The sequence below is a fragment of the Triplophysa dalaica genome, chromosome 8 (assembly GCF_015846415.1).
Source record: "Triplophysa dalaica isolate WHDGS20190420 chromosome 8, ASM1584641v1, whole genome shotgun sequence".
In the NCBI taxonomy this organism is placed as follows: Eukaryota; Metazoa; Chordata; class Actinopteri; order Cypriniformes; family Nemacheilidae; genus Triplophysa; species Triplophysa dalaica.
In genome coordinates, this window is record NC_079549.1 from 11213968 (window position 1) to 11234352 (window position 20385).

Below are 20385 nucleotides of genomic sequence, written 5' to 3' on the forward strand. Positions count from 1 at the left end.
TTATAACCTACATTAACATTTAGTCATTTATCAGATGCTTTTATCCAAAGTGACTTACAGAGAGTTCAGGGAGCAATAAAGCGATATGTCATACAGGAGCAATAATACACTAGGTGCTAATACCAAGTTACTAGCTTCAACAAAAGGCAGAACACTACCCGTTGAGAGAGAGTTTTTTTTTCATTTGTCAATGAAGTATTCACAGTATGCCGGTGGAGAGAGATGAAAAGGGGTGTCACATGAAAGCTTATTGGCTGTTGAAAGTGGAGGTATGGTGCTGCATTCTGAACTAGCTGGAGTTTTTTCCAGTCAGATTGAACAAGCTGATTTCTTCCAGCCAGTTCCACACCAATTGATAAAGTTGTTTAATTAAGCTGACTCGTGGCAAAAATAAGCAAGCAATCTAGTAAAACCTCTGACATCTGTAGTTATGTCTAGCTGCAGAGAAACACCTGCTTTTTTGAATTCGCTATTTTAATGTAGCTGCCTACTGCTGACATCATCTGTCATATCAGTGTTTCAGAGATACAGACTACTGCCACTGGCTGGTGTCTTTTTTAACCTTGGAATGAATTTGTGTGGGGGGAATACTTTGAGTAAATATCATAATACAAAATTATTTTTATAACACAATGTTTACTTTCTTGAGAAAATATTTTATTGAAAAACTGGAGCATTAGTACCAGGAATCCATGATACGCCTCATGCTCATGAATCTATTTCCACCCATATTACTGAAGTTCCTGTACTCTCCAGGTTTGAACCACCACATTTTTCCTCTGTAGTGGGGCTGCTCATACATGAGCCAGTGACCGTCCATCACATGACAGGATTGACAGTGAGACATGCGGTAGCGGTCCATGATGCTGTCACAGTCGTCCATCATATCATACATCTGACCTCCAAAGTTCTCCCTCTCGTAGACCCTCATTTTGTAGGATCCCCTGTGCTGTATTGATAGAAGGATTCATTGTATTTAAGGCTAAAATAAAGAAGTAACAGTACATTTTCACAAAGGAATCAGCTTAGATGCATTAAAATGTTCTCTGTGCTCACCATGGGGATCGTACGGCAGGATCTGATACTGCTGCCCATTCCAAACATAGACATGTAGTCAGAGTACTCGCCCCTCTTAAAGAAATACTGGTTTCCCATGTAGTTGGGATTATCGTACATCATCCAGCATCCACTCTCAACTCTACAGGAGTGACAGCGGCTCAGATAGGAGGACATGTCAGAACAGTCGCCCATACAGTCATAAGAGCGACCCTGGAAGTTTCTGTCCTCATAGAAAGTGACCTGAAATTCAGAGTTAACCTCTATATTAAAGTAAAATATACCTAATCAAAGTCATATATATGAATTTGTGGTGAATCTAGTTTACCTTCATGTTTGTGTTGGTTGATCTTTAGTATTTTCACAAAGGAGAAGCTGAAGCTGAATCTGCTTGTTGGCTGACTGCTGTCACTCGTACCTTTATACTAGACCGAGACAAAAGACTACACAGCCTCTATTGTTAGTAAATTCCTGACAGTGCATTTTGAAATACAGCACATACTAACTAAAGCTTGTTGCATAGATCTTATTATCATAACTACATGCTAACAAACCAGATACCGAACAAAACAGAGTGTCTATTCTTATTACTTGTTTTAGATTTTTTGAAGGCTGAGTGTTTTGGAATAATGTTTACATTCGGTGCTTTGTGATTTCCCTCTCAAAGTATTGCTACACAACACTGAGGATTGAGTTAAAACATAGATAATAGTGGTCACCTATTCTGACTTGAAAGTAGACATCTGTCTCAGTTGAGTGAATCTTGAGTGAGGATTTGGAATTTAAATCTAAAGTGTATATCAGACTATGTACAGTAGGCATTCTTTAATTAACTCATAACTCATGTGATTAAATACATTTTCTCTTTTGTCTTCACACTATTAAGGACAATCTAGTTCTTAAATTCCATTAGTTTCCAGTTTTTGTAATATTAGGTATATAACAAATATTTTTCGGTAAATAAGACCTGAACAACAGTCTTATCTTAGCATATCTTGCAGACAAGTTGATGCTAACATTCTAAAGAGTGGCTGTTTTTTCTCCTCGTTCTTGGTTTCCAGTAGTTCACTGGAGAAAAAAAAAACACATGGACCTTTGACATTAAAAAACTCACATTTTACCCATGAGGTAAACAGATAATAGATCAATAATACATTTTTAAGTGAAAATTAGAAATTGCTGCATGTTTCTCCTTTAGGAATAGGGGTAGGTTTAAGGAATCTATCATACAGTTTGTCAAGTATTAAAGTTCTCATGGACTGCCATTGTTTATTGTTTCATACTGTTATATGCGGTCTACTTATGACATTCACATGGTTTTTACATCAAAAAACATCAAAATCAATAAGTAATAGGCTATTTTCTACGCTGGTTTTAGGCCAGCTCTGTGAACGCTCCGTTTCAATGGACGTGCCACATTGAAGACACTTGAAAGTAAACACCCATCGTTTTTATTCGATAGCAGTTTGCGTAGTTGGTGGCGTCTGTGAATTTTGGTTCGAGACGTAGCGTTAGGTCACACATAAGCATCATTCACAGCTTACGCATGGCATCAGTATTATCTGGAGACCTCCTGTGATTATAAATGACCTCCCCACATCATATTTCATGGGACGCAATCGCACGAGATGATTTTACTTTTTTACAAAAGATCACCGTGATCGAGGGTCTCAAATGTTACAAACGTTTCAATGATAAATAAACAAACGGGAGACTCCGGTAGCTTATGGATATCAACCAGCATCGAAAATAATACCAAAACACTTCAAAGCAGCCTCCATGCAATTAATACAAATGACTAGAGGTCTGAATAGTGCTCAGGGCACATAAAGCGATCTCTTAAAAACGCTCCATGTTTTTTCCCAAATGAGCTGGAACGTCTTTAAAATCAACTTTAACCCCACATTCCTAATATCGGAATCCGAAAGACAGTTTTGCAGCGACTGTATTCTTCCACAACCAGGGGTCTCACAATATTTAGCTATCTTTAACGGCATTTTTGTTTATTGATTGCTCCACTATATGTCCACTATAAGGACCATCAGTCCATACACCTCAGTAGTTTATATGTTTTGCAATCAAACATACAAAGATGCTTTAGTGCCGTGTTAAAATATAAAATAATAATCAAATGATTGTTAGAACATGATATTGAGGCGATTTCCCAGACAGGGATTAAGACTAGTCCATGACTAAATGTGACCCTGGACCACAAGCCTCTTAAAAAAATATTATTGGTACATTCTTTGAAATTGAGATTTATACATCCCCCAAAGGCTTAATGAAAGCTTTTGTGGTGTATTTCGGGGAACTATTATATTGAGTTTGATCACAGTAAAATACGTTTAATTATTGGTGATTAACCATCCCTATTTTATACACTTTATCGGATTCAGGAGACCTAATAATAGCGACAAACTAAATTCACTCGTCCACAAAGTGATCAGCAGATCGTATATCAAATCTAAGAAATATTACTTTCCTGGCCTTGGAAACATAACACTCTTACTGCAGTACAGTACCGCTCCCGAAATTATAACAAAGTCAAGCAGTTAAATTGATGTTAATATCTGATAAAGAATCACAGCAACAATTCGATCGTAGATAACAAATGTGGGTTTATTGACTATACTAAAAGGGGAAAAACACCAACTAACTAGCACATAACAACGCTAAGACAAACAAACCATGAAACGTAAAAGTAGTAAAGAAAGATAAGAGAATAACAAAGAAAGTGGCAGTATTACAAACAGCTATTCACATCTGAATAAACCATCGAGGACAATCTCCTTGTTTAAAAAGGGGTTACGGCTTAAACGCAGCTGTTTAGAATATAGTTTCTATACTTGCATTGGTTTCCTGAGTGTGCTTGGACAAATTCTTGTGCCTGTGGAAAAGGGGATTTCAGAGTCCTGATGGTTTCGATCCATCGGATCCTTTCTCAGATCCGGATTGGCTGACGAAAGTAGAACGAACTTAGCCGAAGTAAAACTGTCGGAAGAAGCTATCTCCGAAGAGAGAGAGACAGGTCTCAGGAGGTGGTCGAACGGGAACGCACAAACACGAAAGAGCAGAGTTTGCACCGTTCACAGATCTTTTAAGCCTGGGGGCTTCACGCCCCTTCAAGGTGGGGATCTAATGCGATGTGATGATTTTGGGCGCAAAATAAATTTTTCTTTGTCCTACTCATTAGATCATTTGCATTTATGGTCACCTAGACTTTGGGGCTGTATTACTCTTAGAATAAGATAAGATGAGTATGGTATAAAATGCATTACTGTGCTATACACCATCTTTTAAGGAATGAAGAGCGAAACATTTATTATAAGGATTAAATAAGGTTTATAAGTACATTGACCTGAAGTTTGTACAAGAATGTAAATATAGGAAGAATACAAGTAAACACATATGCTTTTGAGGTTACAGGTGAGGCCGAATAACATGGGGACAAGCATACAATGTGGAGATATACAGTCAGGTCCATAAATATTGGGGCATCGACACAATTCTAACATTTTTGGCTCTACACACCACCACAATGGATTTCAAATCTAACGAACAACATGTGCTTTAACTGCAGACTGTCAGCTTTAATTTGAGGGTATTTACATCCAAATCAGGTGAATGGTGTAGGAACTACAACGGTTTGCATATGTGCCTCCCACTTGTTAAGGGACCGAAAGTAATGGGACAGAATAATAATCATTAATCAAACTTTCACTTTTTAATAACGCGTAGTGTGATGTAAAAATGGAATGGCAAAAACAAGTTGGCCATACGTAAAAGCCAGTCCATTTCACATTTTCTTGGAAAGTGTGCAATTCTGAAAAATGAATGCGTCGTGAATGGACCCTGGGTATTTAGCCACAACAGTTAAGTTTGGGAGTCTCACACTACCTGGACGTTGATGGTGTGTGTGTGCTTCATGTTGCGGAACACATGCTCCGTTTTAGATGGGGGGGATCAACTGAACATGTGTTCCATCATACTGTGAATCGCTCCAAGCACATTTGGGAAATCCGACATGTCAAATAAATTCCTACATTTTGAAATCGCCTTGTGTGATTCATTTAAATACTCTCCTCCCATAAAGTTTGCGTATGAAGAGGAAACGCCTACAAATGCATACGCAATAAGGTCAGTCACAAAAACATGTGTCGTCATGCTTTTTCAGCGCTAATTTTCTTTGCGTGTTTTTAGTAAATAAAGACGCTAGTTGTTTTCACGCCAAAAGAGGCGTTTGCGCTGCCGCAAGCTGTTAGAAAATCTAGCCCATAATTTCGCATGCCATTGAACTTTGAGCTTTATCATTTTGCAGATAGTATTTTTGTTCTAACAGCAACATTACACACTAACTAAAGTTTGAAAATTGGCATCACAGGAAATGGTACCTTTAAATGGTCTTGGACTGGTTCTTTGCAACACCTTCTTTTCAATTTCAGCTATTCTGTAGATTTGCCGGTGTGCTTTGGATCATTAGACTGTTGCGTTACCCAATTTTATATAAACTTTCGCTCTTGAACAAATGGGCCAACATTTGACTCTAAATCTTTTAATATACAGAGTTCATGGTTGACTCAATAACTGCAAGTTCCCAGGTCAAGGCCTATGTCATTTTGCTGCAAAACAAGCCAAAATTATCAGCACTTCACCACTGTGCTTGACTGTTGGTATGAGCTGTTTTTGCTGATATTTTGTGTTTGGTTTTCACCAGATGGGGCACTGTACATTAAAGTCAGACATCTCCACATTGGTCTTGACTGTCCAAAAGACTTTTACAACCAAAATCATGCTGCTGTGTTCTTTGTTGGAGGAAGAACCTTTCTCCTTGCAATCCTTCCAAACAATCCATACAGTACTTCTTCAGACTATTTGTACTGACACAAACTTTAAACGGGTCGTTACTTGCCTATTTTTGAAGTCATGATTATGTTCTTGAGTGCTCAACAATAGATGTTCTTATTTTGAGTAAGAAATAACACTTTAGATTTCATAACCTGTGTTCTACACCACTGTATCCATTCTAGTGAAAACAGGCTGTTTGAGTCTCTTGTTCTATGAACTCCCTCCTTCCAAAATGGTCGGATTCGTCTGTCGTCAGAATAGTATTCAGCATTTAATGCTAAACTCTCACATGACAGCAGTTTGAAGTTTTAGCTGCACTCAGTTACATTATGCCATTACAATTTTCCCTGCTTATTACATTCCTCTGTTGTCTGATATCGATCACAAAATTAGACCTGAACCATTTCAACAACCATGCACTTTGCAGTGTTTTACCTTTAACACACAACATCATTGTATTACACAGAACAACTTTCACCGCCTGTGTTAAAGTCATGGAACGGGTTATTGGTGCATATTGGTGACCTTATCTTAGAATGTGTGTAGCTGAATCTTTATTACCTGCATTAAACAGAGACTGAAAAAAGTGAAAGCGCACAGCTCAGTCAAATGTTCGTCATGATAACTATTCAGTACTCCAGAGGCAGAGGCGGAGTTCATGTAAATTTTGGGGTTTGTTTTGTTACTTACCTGTGAAAAAAATTGTTTTAATGCCTATAAGCTGTTCGCTCTCAATTTGAATGTGACGGTGCAGATATTGTTTATGCTCAAACTGCTACATAACACGTTACAAACTAAAGTTTAAAATTGAATCCCATGACCCCTGTTATATTATTCATGCTAACCGAGGCACGTAAAGTCTTATATAGCTGTGATGTGTTGCTCTTGAGTTTTTGCAGTTCCTCTGCTTGTATATATTTTTTGTGCATGTTGAGAGGCCTCACATCATAGATGTGGACGATTTAATTAAAAAGTGATTTAATTAAAAAAGTGACACTTTAGAAACAGATTTTACAAAAAACCTTGACGTTTTTTTTGACACAAAACAATCATCACTTTACAGACAAGGCAGCGGTTTTGCTACCATTTAATTGTTAGAATTGTTTATTTTAATGATCTATGAATACAAAGCACTGATTATATGAAGTACACTGTTATGCCTTTGTGATTGGCTATTCAAGTATTTTACTGTTAAAATGTATTGATTACTTGAAATGAAATGTTTACAACACAATGCTTAATGTTGAAGAAACTTTTATTAAACTTTTATTGAAACTTTAAAAATCTAATACCAGGAATCCATGATACGCCTATGCTCATGAACCTCATGCCAACCATATCACTGAAGTTCCTGTACTCTCCAGGTCTGAACCGTCACTTTCTTGTGGAGTTTTTGGTTTTTAATATATTATTATTAAAACGATGATTGTTTTTTATTGTTTTGGAATCATTTTCAAATCTCTCTGATTGAGTATGTTTGAGGGCATTTTTATAGCATCTGTGTTGGATTATGCATACACATTTGGTATTAATGATCAAAACAATGTTTATTGTTAAGGAAAAAATATTTTATTGAAACATTACAAAACTAATACCAAGAATCCATGATACGCCTCATGCTCATGAATCTCATGCCACCCATATTGCTGAAGCTCCTGTACTCTCCAGGTCAGAAGTACGACATTTTGCCTCTGTAGTGGGGCTGCTCATACATGAGCCAGTGACCGTCCATCACATGACAGGACTGACAGTGAGACATGCGGTAGCGGTCCATGCAGGAGTCACAGTCATCCATCATCTCATGCATCTGTCCTCCAAAGTTCTCCCTCTCATAGATCTTCATTCTATAGGATCCCCTGTGCTGTATGGGAAAGAAGTTAACATTTGTGAATGTTGACATAAATCTGGAACACATACATTACAATGATCTCTGTGCTCACCATTGGGATCATGCGGCAGGATCTGGTCCAGTTGCTCATTCCAAACATAGACATGTAGTCAGCGTACTCGCCCCTCTTAAAGAAATACTGGTTTCCCATGTAGTTGGGATGATCGTACATCATCCAGCATCCGCTCTCCACCCTACAGGAGTGACAGCGGCTCAGATAGGAGGACATGTCAGAACAGTCGCCCATACACTCATAAGAGCGACCCTGGAAGTTCCTGTCCTCATAGAAGGTGACCTGAAACTCAGAGTTAGTGATTTAAAGTGAAATATACCAAATCAAAGTAATTTGAGTGAAATCGTGGGGAATTATGTTTACCTTCATGTTTGTGTTGGTTGATCTTCAGTAGTTCCACAAAGGAGAAGCTGAAGCTGATTCTGGTAGTTGGCTGACTGCTGTCACTCGTACCTTTATACTAGACCAAGACTAAAGACTACACAGCCTCTATTGTTTGTCAGTTCCTGACAGTGCAAGTTCAAATAAAGGCCATTGTAGCTAAAGCTTGGTATGCACTGCTGGTCTTAGTATGTACATGCATAAGGTTTGTAACACTTCATAGGTTTATGTATTCTAAAGTGTTAGTATTCAACATTCGTGACCATAAGAAGTTCAAATGACCCACTGTAACAAAGGTTAAATACAGTGGTCTTTCCAGAAAAAACAAAATGAATTTAACAATTTATTCAATGATATTACATTCCTGTGTGTTTCAAATGTACCACATCATCAGAACAAGACCTAGTTGCAGTTTTGCTGCTGGTCATGCGGAACATCAAGCTTGTGATAACTGATATTACCTGGTCAGTTCAAGACATGTTCAGTGATATAAGTAACAGCATTTTGCATACATGCTTTTTTGCAATTTAAAGAGCTACTCAGAATGTGTATCTAAAGAGCAGAAGATCAGTACGAAGTGGCAGGTAAATCTCTCTCGTGCCAGTATATGGATTGATTTCGCCATTGTAAGACATACTGTTTGCTTTAAACCACGTAGGCCTATATGATATGTCTGATTTTGCCAAGTGGATGATGTCCTCAGGGCAACCAATTTTGTAGACCAAGGGACAACATTTTTTCCGGGCGTTTTGGAAAAAAAGGGGAAAGCAATGCAGCTTGACGAGAAATGTGAATCAGGCCTTTGGACATAATATGTAACGTTTCTGTGATGCGCGCTAGTCAGACAGGATACCCTTTGCCGGCTGAAGTCGTTAAAAGTTTGGTTTAAAGATAAAAAGCACAATGTTCTCTCACCACTCTAACGCGCGCACACGCACGCACGCACGCACGCACACACTGTTTGTCAGTCTCTCAGTTATCAGACTAGAAATGAAAAACGATAGATTTTTCTGTACTTTTTTTCCAGCGTCTTTTGTGTTTACATGACATGTCCAGAGTAGTGATGGCCGGTTCGTGAACGAATTGTTCTTTTGAATCGGTTCCTTTCAGTGGACAGGCCGATCCGGTTCACCAAATTGGACTGAATTGTCCTAAACAGTTTGCGTCTCCACTAAGCACTTTATCACAAATTACTGGAATTACTCATTTTCTGGCGTGTCTGACAGTCTCTCTGAAATAATCCATTTTATAATTCAGTTAGTCATAGTTCTGAACTATGGGGACTAATGAGCACAAGCAGCTGATACTGAGCTGTATACACTAAACCAAGAGCAGTTTCCTTCAGACAGATACTTTATCAAACATCAGAGGCGTGATACTATAAAACCCATTGGAAATATTCGTAGGACTTTATAACTGCTTTATCACTGTATCTACACCGATCTGCAGCGCCCTTTACATTTGTGCCATTGCTAGATCGGTTCTCGATCTCGAGTCAAGAACCGGTTGCAAATACAGCATTACACTGAACCGAGAGCCGCTTCCTTCGGACAAGTTCGATTGAGAACCCATGATACTGCGCATGCATGTAATTTCTAAAGCGAATAAAAAGCTTTTAGTCCGATATTTCCACAATCATCAGATGTGTGATACTATAAAACACATTGGAAATATGTTTAGGACTTTATTACTGCATTATCACTGTATGTACACCGATCTGCAGCGCCGTTTACGTTCGTGCCACTGCTAGAGCGGTTCTCGAGTCAAGAATCGGTTGCAACACCTTTCGATTCAGCATAACACTGAACAGAGAGCCGTTTCCTTCGGACATGTTCGATTGAGAACCCATGAGCTGGATAGTGACTGAGCATGCGTGATTCACCGTGAGGCTACCAAACAGTGTGGACAACCAATGCTGTCCTAATGCTACAAGCTCACGTGAACCGAAAAATGTCAGGTCATGTTGATTCGTGAATTGACAGAAGTTATGATTAATGATTTATACATTTTGTGCTGATTGTTGCGCCGGGGCGAGTGAAGTTAATATTCCAGAGCATAAAAGAATCAGTGAACCGGTCTTTTAGAACCGGTTCATTGGAACGAACTGTCCGAAAGACCTTGGCTGGATTCACAAAACATTCTTAAGAAGAAAATTATTCTAAACTGCCATGTTGTCTTAAAGGCCATAAAATCATTTAAGTTCATTTTTTTCCACATTAATGTACACACAGCACCCCATATTGACAGAAAAACACAGAATTGTTGACATTTTAGCAGATTTATTAAAAAAGAAAACTGAAATATCACATGGTCCTAAGTATTCAGACCCTTTGCTGTGATGCTAATTTATTTAGCTCAGGTGCTGTCCATTTCTTCTGATCATCCTTGAGATGGTTCTACACCTTCATTTGAGTCCAGCTGTGTTTGATTATACTGATTGGACTTGATTAGGAAAGTCACACACCTGTCTATATAAGACCTTACAGCTCACAGAGCATGTCAGAGCAAATGAGAATCATGAGGTCAAAGGAACTGCCTGAAGAGCTCAGAGACAGAAATGTGGCAAGGCACAGATCCGGCCAAGATTACAAAAAAAATTCTGCTGCACTTAAGGTTCCTAAGAGCACAGTGGCCTCCATAATCCTTAAATGGAAGACGTTTGGGACGACCAGAACCCTTCCTAGAGCTGGCCTTCCGGCCAAACTGAGCTATCGGGGAGAAGAGCCTTGGTGAGAGAGGAAAAGAAGAACCCAAAGATCTCTGTGGCTGAGCTCCAGAGATGCATTTTGGAGATGGGAGAAAGTAGTAGATAGCCAACCATCACTGCAGCCCTCCACCAGTCGGGGATTTATGGCAGAGTGGCCCGACAGAAGCCTCTCCTCAGTGCAAGACACATGAAATCTTGCATGGAGTTTGCTAAAAAACACCTGAAGAAATTCAACACCTACATGCTAATATTCTGTAAAAACAAAGTTAAAAATGTTGGGAAATCAGTTATCTACAGACTTCTACAGCAGCCACGCAGATGGCACTTGGGATGGGGCGGAAATGATCCCCTCAGATTCATATAGACCCGATCCGTTGCCCAATCCGTCCATACAAAAGGCGACAAACATCTGAAATGCTGAGATTAAATATGGGTGTCTGCTGTGTACATTAGCCTAATTAGCCGCTCCTTAATTATTTTGCCGTCACTGCTTCAGAATGAAGTCGGCCACAGATGTTTAAGTTTTCTGTGCTCTCTGTAGTCTCTGTGGGCTGCTGCTGGCCTGCTAAGACTCCTGACACCACCCTGGCCCCGAGGTCCTTCAGTATGAGGAGCTGTTAGCTCCCTCAATTGTGCCTGCAGTAGCTGTAACCATAGTAATCAAATGCCACCGTCTATGACTGAGCTGGTGAATTTTCTGGACTGAGGAAAAAATTTACTGCATAACTGCCACATAAAGGCAATGAAGAGACAAAAAACGATCACCTTGTTTTTTCAAAAAACAAACAATGTAAGTAAGTATGCTATGCCTTTTGACTTTTCCCAGATGTGGCAGATAAGTTTTTTTATTTATTTGTAAAGCTCGTCTTTTGCACTCAGCAAACACAGCAAAACGTTGAGACCATGACATGCAATTAGGTAAGAGGACAAAGGCAAACAGCGAATATACACAAAAAGAATGGTTGGATAAATCAAACAATTTATCGTCAGGAAATAATGTTTTATCTGTAATTGCAAGCCTAAATTGCGGTCTTGGCATAACACATATTTAAATAAAACATATTTTGCAGAAGGCATGAAGTTTTGGTGGGTAATTGACATACTAGATAAATAACAGTTTGATCATGCATTGCTATTGTTGATAGTTAGCCCTCTGTTCATTGTTGTTTATCCATGATTTCAAATAAGAATCCAAAGGCTTTTTAGTTGAAACCATTAGCCTAAATTCAGCAGAGTAACTAACATTGTTGAAATCATTTGCTGACAGCTTGGTGCCCCTTCTGTTCTACAGTACTTCCTAGTGAGATCTGCATGATTGTTGAATGATGATTGAATGATGATTGTTTTTTAATGTTTTGGAATCATTTTCAAATCTTTCAGATTTATGTTTCAGGGCATTTTTAATAGCATCTGTGTTGGATTATGCATACACATTTGGTGTTAATGATCAATACAATGTTTATTGTTAAAGAGAAATTATTTTATTGAAACATTACAACACTAATACCAGGAATCCATGATACGCCTCATGCTCATGAATCTCATGCCACCCATATTGCTGAAATTCCTGTACTCTCCAGGTCTGAACCACCACATTCTGCCTCTGTAGTGGGGCTGCTCATACATGAGCCAGTGACCGTCCATCACATGACAGGACTGACAGTGAGACATGCGGTAGCGGTCCATGCAGGAGTCACAGTCATCCATCATCTCATGCATCTGTCCTCCAAAGTTCTCCCTCTCATAGATCTTCATTCTATAGGATCCCCTGTGCTGTATGGAAAGAAGTTAACATTTGTAAATGTTGACATTAATCTGGAACACATACATTACAATGATCTCTGTGCTCACCATGGGGATCATACGGCAGGATCTGGTCCAGTTGCTCATTCCAAACATAGACATGTAGTCAGCGTACTCGCCCCTCTTAAAGAAATACTGGTTTCCCATGTAGTTGGGATGATCGTACATCATCCAGCATCCGCTCTCCACCCTACAGGAGTGACAGCGGCTCAGATAGGAGGACATGTCAGAACAGTCGCCCATACACTCATAAGAGCGACCCTGGAAGTTCCTGTCCTCATAGAAGGTGACCTGAAATTCATAGTTAGTGATTTAAAGTGAAATATACCAAATCAAAGTAATTTGTGTGAAATCGTGGGGAATTATGTTTACCTTCATGTTTGTGTCGGTTGATCTTCAGTTGTTCCACAAAGGAGAAGCTGAAGCTGATTCTGGTTGTTGGCTGACTGCTGTCACTCGTATCCTTTATACTAGACCAAGACTAAAGACTACACAGCCTCTATTTATTAGTCAGTTCCTGACAGTGCAAGTTAAAATAAAGGCCATTGTATCTAAAGCTTAGTATGCACTGCTGGTCTTAGTATGTACATGTGTAAGGATCATGTATTCACTTCACAGGTTTATGTATTCTAAAGTGTAAATATTCAACATTGGTGACCATAACAAGTTCAAATGACCTTTTTCCCACTGTAACAAAGGTTAAACATAATTCAAATACAGTGGTGTTCACCTCCAGGTGTTCATCAAAGGTTAGAATGACAAGACAAGACAGACTGGGTCACAGACAAGAACCACAAGGGTGCGGGCATTTATCATTGCTGGCAAACAATATGACATATTTGCATTTTATAGATATAGATTAATATCGACATCATCCAATGCACGTAAAAAGAGACGACAACTTTGTAATAAACAACGCATTTTATAATGCATATTTTAAAAGGAAGGAACGAGGGAACGTCACGTATTGTAATGAAGTAAAAGTACAAGCTGATCATTGAAAAGTACAAGGCTGAAGTAAGGATAAATGTACCCATTTTCAATATAACTTTAAAATACACATTTTACAGAAAGTTTGATGCCAGTCTGATGGAAGGGATTAGGTGATGTCTTTCCAGCACAACACGCTGCCAATACTGTAACATTTATTTTATTAATATAATGCAGAAACAAAACAAACAGACATGAGTAATAAAATGAGACAGAGAACATCATCACTGGATTTAGTATATGCAGTTCAGTAAATTTGTTAAAATCAGAAAGTACCTGTCTCAGGTTGCTGTCCTGTAAACAGCACAAAAATATGAACAATATGAACATTAAAAGGCGGTGATAAGGTATTAAGATCGTTTACATCATTTATACGAAGACATTTAATTGAGAACCTTAGACTTGGATACTGCTGTAACCGGAACATCGTTTACCCTGCGTCGAACGATGCGGAAGTTAAAAACCTATAGCGTGAAAAAGGCTTATTTATACATTTTTATCCCTGGCAAGAAGTGAAACTACTGTAGGTCAACCAGACTTTTATTTTGACAGGTCGTCGGAAGATATTTATCATTTAGTGTGTGTTAGCATTACTCAGTAAAATGTTTTGAAAGGAGAAGAAGTTCATGTGTTCATGTCCTCATACAGCGCAGATCCAGATGGCATGATTAAATAACAAGATTAGGTGTCCACATGTCCACATCTATTTATATGGACTCATAGCGATATGCAGAGCGAGGCAATACTAAGTTACTGGTTTCAACAAAAGCTAGACCACTACCTGTTGAGAGAAAGGGTTAGTGTTTTTTTTAAGTATTCACAGAAGAGATAGGTTTTAAGTATTTTATTTAATGTTGTGAGAGATGTGGTTGACCGGACCGAGTTAGGAAGAATGTTCCACCAGGAAGGAGTTGTGAAGGAGAATGAGCAGGGAAAGCAATTTACTGCCCTATAGGAAGGCAATACAAGATGCCGCTGGTAACCTGAACGCAGGGATCTTGATGGGGTGTAGGAGCGCAGGAGGGTGTGAAAGTAAGCCGGTGCAGATCTAGTAATAGTTCTGTAGGCAAGCATTAGTGACTTGTATCTGATAAGGGCTTCAACCAGTAGCCACTGGAGGGAGATGAAAATGGGTGTCACATGAGCCCTTTTGGGCCGTTGGAAGACGAGGCGTGATGCTGTGTTCTGAACCAGCTTGAGCTGTTTGACAGTCTTTGCAGGAAGACCAGCAAGGAGAGCATTGCACTAGTACAACCTTGAGATCACCAGGGCCCGGACAAGGAGCTGCGCAACATGCTCAGTGAGATAGGGTCTAACTTCTCTAATGATGAATAATGTGATCATTGAAGGACAGCTGTTCATCAAATTTGTCTCCGGGGTTCGTGGCTGTTTTGGAAGGAGTGATTGTGGTATTTCCAAGATGGATGGTGAGATTGTGTGGCACCATGGGGTGTGATTGAAATATGAGTAGTTCTGTCTTGGGAGGGTTCAGCTGGATGCGCTTTCATCCAAGCTGAGATGCCCTTGAGGCAGGCTGTAATGCGAGCTGCTACAGTGGTATCGTCTGAGTGAAACAAGATGTAGATCTGGGTGTCGTCAGCATATCAATGATACGGGAAGCCATGCCGTATGATGGGTCCCAAGGATGTTGTGTAGATGGAAAAAAGCAGTGGTCCAAGTACGATCCCGAGATTCATTGCGCGCCTGTAACGTGTTGTGTTTTAAATTTCTATGGTTGGTTAATTTAATATACTGTTGGGCTGTTTAAATGTACATAAACATGTCATATTCTCTAAAATAAAATATAATTTTTCTGGCTCCGTATTTGTATAAAAAAGTCAGAAACGTCTCTGCTGTGTCCTGCTGCTGTCACCTGCAACATGAGCAGCAGGTTACGCAATCAGGAAACCCTCAGCAAGGCTGGACCGTCTCATTTCAGTTCGGTTCTTGGACTATTGAGGCTGTGTGCTTTGCACAACAAAAATCATCGTTTTTAAGTCCTCGACCTTTTAAGGTTGCAGCCCCCGAATTGGGACAGAGCTATTGAAACAGTTGAATCAAATGTTCCGTGTTGTTTCATGGCTTCGAAACATTCCATCAACTGTCCCATGGTTACACCTAGTGGTCATTTGCGCGTGTTGCTCTAAGACACTTGTAATACAACGGCTTAGACAATTGCTGTGTTCGTGAGTTAGCTTCATTGAGTGTGCGGGGGAGTGGTTAGTATTCCCGACTGGCTTGCTTTGATTGAAGGTTCGAACTTTGGAAAAAGCATCATCACATTCTTCATACTATTATTTCTTTATTATTTCGAGTTTTTAAGAACAGCAGAAGTTTTGGCTACACCTTTGCCCATCCAATAAATGAAGGTGGTAGGAGTGCATGTGTTTCAACATTGATGATTAACCATCACACACTTCCAAGGCTGTTTTCAAAATGGTCCCATAGGCTACAACTGACCTTCGAAAGTGGCCATCACTATGGACTCATTGATGCCTGACAACAAGTTTCACTTGCAAAATAGACAAAAACTAAGTAAAATAGTGGTGCACTATAACGTTACACAGAAACAAGCACAACGACTATCGCACTTCAAACAAACTCAGTTTAATGCACATGTCAAACTGTATCGCATGCGTGCTAACGTATACTGGTAAATACATAAAGTTATATGTCGCACTGCACAGCCCTGTTAGGAACGATTCACATATCGATTCACATAGGGGGCTACGCTGTCGCGACACGCATATGCAACTTTTCAGAAAGGCGCAAGCGAACCATAGGTCATGTGACAAGAACCAACCACCCAATATAGACAATAGGGATGAGCGAGTACAGCATTATCTGTATCTGTATCTGTATCTGTATCTGTATCTGTATCGGTATCTGTTAACCATATGAATTATCTGTATCCGTATCTGTACTCGGACTGGGCGGGGCCTAACCAGGAAGTGGGCGGGATTTAACCCAGAAATTGGGTCGGTTTGTCTTGAGATGGGCGGGGCTTTAACCGGTATGTTATTTATATTTAATGCTGATTAGAAAAATATTTACATGACAGCATCAGCATTGAGCTTCAGAGCAATGGTTTTGATCACGATGACAAACAAACTATATACAGAATAAGTTTTGCAACAATGAATACAACACATGCGGTTGCAATTATGAAGTAAAATGTAATGAACAAGAGTTTTCATCTCAACATAACTTTCTTTTTTTAACTTTTAATTAAAAACTGGTTAGAGCCAGCTGACGGTTTAAAAAAGACAGCCAGAGACGCAACGCGAGTCGCATTCTACCAAGCACCATGTCTGTACAAACCCCACGTTTACCAAACTCTACTGGTTAATAAGTAAGTACTACAAACCGAAATAAAAAACAAACCTAAAGCTGAAGAAACCCTCAACGTTAACGGAAAAGACCCGCGAACCTGAGTGACTGAGGGAGAGACGGAGAGAGAGAGCTGCAGACACAGTCAGCAACACAATACATCTGTATATGTGTAGGGGAGGGGCGCTGTGACTAAGCTACAGTATAATACTCGTACTCGGCAAAAGTGCTTTATCCGTACCGGATACTCGTTTCAGCCGAGGATCCGGCTCAACTCTAATAGACAAGCTCTTGAAAATGGAGACAGATGATCACTGCATAACTAAATCTAGTAGCAGAGTTATTGCAAGGTATTTTCAGTGCATACAATGCATCTATCTTTTGCTTACCCCCCCGACTCAACGGCTATCGTGGACGATGGCTGCTTAACGACGACAGGCGCCAGGACAGACGCCAGGACAGCGCAAATGATAATTCTGTTTTGCGACGATTTAGAACACTGCACGATCTGTTCCACGCCTGAGCACCTTTGTACAGCGAGAGTTTCATTCACTCACAGCGAAAGAAAATGGAGTGCAGCGAGAGAAAAGATAAGATCGCTCTTTACGCTGCCGTTAGGCAATATTTGGTTGATGTGCTGGTGGATGCGGTTGTCATGGTTTCACCTCTCCTTGTCAGGTATTTCTTGGTTTAGAGGTGGAATCATACAGAATCCTTTGTTTCATGTGGGGAGAGATGTTTTTGACCTTGTGGCCTTCTATACTCTCCCCGTGTCGCGTCATCGTTCCTACCCTCCTGATTCCTAGTTTGTGTTAATTAGCTTACCTTGATTGTTAATCCCTTGCACCTGTTCCCTCTTGGTTTCTCTCCCTTTAAAACATCCTCGTGTTCATTGTCCTGTGCTGGTTCATTGTATGCACGTGTACGTCTTACCTTGTACCTGTATGAAGTTCCTCGTTCATTGTAAGCTGTTTATGTTTCCTTGTAGCTGTTTGCTGTCTGCCAAGTTCCTGTTTCCCCTTGTTAAAGTTTATTATTTATCCTGTCTTGTTTTTCCCCATTGTGGGTTTTGCTTTGTCCTTTTTATGGTGTTCCTGTTCTATGTTTAATAAATAAATCCCTGTTACTCCTACCTTCCATCTCGTCTCGTGCTCGCCTGCACTTGGGTTCTACTGTGCTCTCGTGACAGAATGAACCAGCCAAACCGAACCCAGCAGGCAGCCAAGGTGAACTGCTTGCGGTCCCGCCAGGCACGCCACCTCTGCGGTATCCATAAAGGTAACGACGACCTGGGGACCGACGTCGATAGGTTCCTCGATGCCGCAGAGGAGGTGGTCTTTGGGGAGGAGGAGTTGGCGGTGTTGTTCAGCCGCGGCCTTAGGGATCCTCTGTCGCCAGATGAGATGAGGATGCTGAGACCGCTGGACTTCGATGTCGTGCGGCGGCGGTATGCCACGAACAGGTCGGAGTCCAGGGTCCCAGTACAGTCCTGTTTTCCATCTCCGCTGGTCGCTATCCCGGAGGGTCGTACCCTGCAGGTCGGGTTATGGGCATCACCGCTCCCTCCGCCTCATCCGCAGCAGCTTCACCACCACCATCTGGTCTCCGTGGCAAGCGGGGGAGGAGAACTTCTTCAGGGTCTTTCTCGGAGGCCTCCAACCCCAAACCAGCTTTGCCCTTCACCTCCTTCCTTCAGCCAACCCCAAGAGGGGTGGCTCGGCTGAAAAAGAAGAGGCAACGGAGGGCAGACAGGAGTCCGAATGTCCCGAGTCCGGAGGTCCCGAGTCCGGAGGTCCCGAGTCCGGAGGTCCCGAGTCCGGAGGTCCCAAGTCCGGAGGTCTTTAGCCCCAAAGCAACCGGCACCAAGCCCGGTCCAGCAATCGGCACCAAGCCCGGTCCAGCAATCGGCACCAAGCCCGGTCCAGCAATCGGCACCCAGCCCGGTCCAGCAATCGGCACCCAGCCCGGTCCAGCAACCAGTACCAAGCCCGGTCCAGCAGCCGGCGTTAAGCCCTGTCCAGCCGGCCCAGCAGCCGGCGTTAATGCCTTGTCCAGCCGGCCCAGTAGCCAGCATCAAGCCCTGTCCAGCCGGCCCAGCAGCCGGCGTCAAGCCCTGCATTCCAGCCGGGGAGAAGGACGGTTTTGCCCGGAGCTCGTGTGAAGCCATCCCGATCCCGACCGCCACCCCGGGTTGAGGTGGTCAACCCATTTGCTCCACTCCCTTTGAACTTTTCTTGTTTGCCCCCACCCCCCTCCCTTGTTTGTTATTTTTATTGAGTAACCCCAATCCCCTGTTTATTCTTGCCTGTCTGCCATTGATCTTGTTTTCCATGTTCTGTTTAGTCTTGTCTTTGTCCCAGTCTGCCTTGTCTTGTTCGTCCCTTTGAGGAGCATCAGGTTGCTGCTCCTTAAGGCGGGGGTTCTGTCATGGTTTCACCTCTCCTTGTCAGGTATTTCTTGGTTTAGAGGTGGAATCATACAGAATCCTTTGTTTCATGTGGGGAGAGATGTTTTTGACCTTGTGGCCTTCCATACTCTCCCCGAGTCGCGTCATCGTTCCTACCCTCCTGTTTCATAGTTTGTGTTAATTAGCTTACCTTGATTGTTATTTTCCTCATTTATATTGTACAGATAGATATCTTTTTTTGGATTGGCAACCAAGTCGACACATCGTAATGCTTATCGTAAGATACGTTTAAAAACATCAAAATACACCTGCCATGAACTGTTATAATAACACAATATAGCCTACAAGAATATGCCGCCAGTTGTGCCGCCTCGCCGTAAAGTGTTTCATCACATGCGCAGAACGAATTGTGCATGCATCCTGGATCGTGTAACGAAACCAGGATTAAACAGGGCCGTATTAAGACTGCAGGGAGCCACAGCATGAAGGTAGAAGAGTTAAACTAAACTATAATCTGATTGGCTGATTTAAATGTTGTCCCAGGGTCATCATGATATTGCCCTAAGGACACCAGCCACTTGGAAAAATCAGGAAAGCTGTAGGCCTACAGTAAATGATTAGACTTAGATGAATGGATTCAAATCTAGAAATGTATTCATAATCTGTAATTTACCTCAAAGATAAAAAAGGGCAAGCAATAAAAATGCCACATGGAACAAATGTAATATTGCAGGCAGTGTGTCATGATCCATTCAGGTCTTGTGGCAGGATCACGACATACCCATGTGTTATATGTGGAAAAATGGCATGGCATTGTTTTGATTTTTGTAATGCCATGCTTTCTCTCCGGTGTTGCATCCTCTAGCACCACCCCTTGTTCTCTGTCAATTCCCATTAGTGTTCATCCCCCTCACCTGTCCAACCTATGCCCAATAGTGTCTGAGTCCTGACCCCTGACAGTTCCT

General features: G+C 41.1%; 3 protein-coding genes across 3 annotated transcripts; all 3 read right to left on the reverse strand.

Moving 5' to 3' along the window:
* Nucleotides 1-676: 676 nt before the first annotated feature.
* On the reverse strand, nt 677-3050 carry LOC130427856 (gamma-crystallin M2-like). Its single transcript, XM_056755572.1, has 3 exons — nt 1385-3050; nt 1057-1299; nt 677-949 (listed from the first exon to the last, which is right to left on the reverse strand). The coding sequence occupies exons 1-3, from the start codon at nt 1388-1390 to the stop codon at nt 677-679; spliced, it is 522 nt and encodes a 173-aa protein (XP_056611550.1). The 5' UTR covers nt 1391-3050.
* Nucleotides 3051-7570: 4520 nt separating this feature from the next.
* Nucleotides 7571-8036, reverse strand: LOC130427867 (gamma-crystallin M2-like). Its single transcript, XM_056755584.1, has 2 exons — nt 7842-8036; nt 7571-7762 (listed from the first exon to the last, which is right to left on the reverse strand). The coding sequence occupies exons 1-2, from the start codon at nt 8034-8036 to the stop codon at nt 7571-7573; spliced, it is 387 nt and encodes a 128-aa protein (XP_056611562.1).
* Nucleotides 8037-12390: 4354 nt separating this feature from the next.
* Nucleotides 12391-15380, reverse strand: LOC130427860 (gamma-crystallin M2-like). The gene is made up of 3 exons (XM_056755577.1): nt 15366-15380; nt 12742-12984; nt 12391-12663 (listed from the first exon to the last, which is right to left on the reverse strand). Exons 1-3 carry the CDS (start codon nt 15378-15380, stop codon nt 12391-12393), a joined length of 531 nt encoding a protein of 176 aa, XP_056611555.1.
* Nucleotides 15381-20385: the final 5005 nt, after the last annotated feature.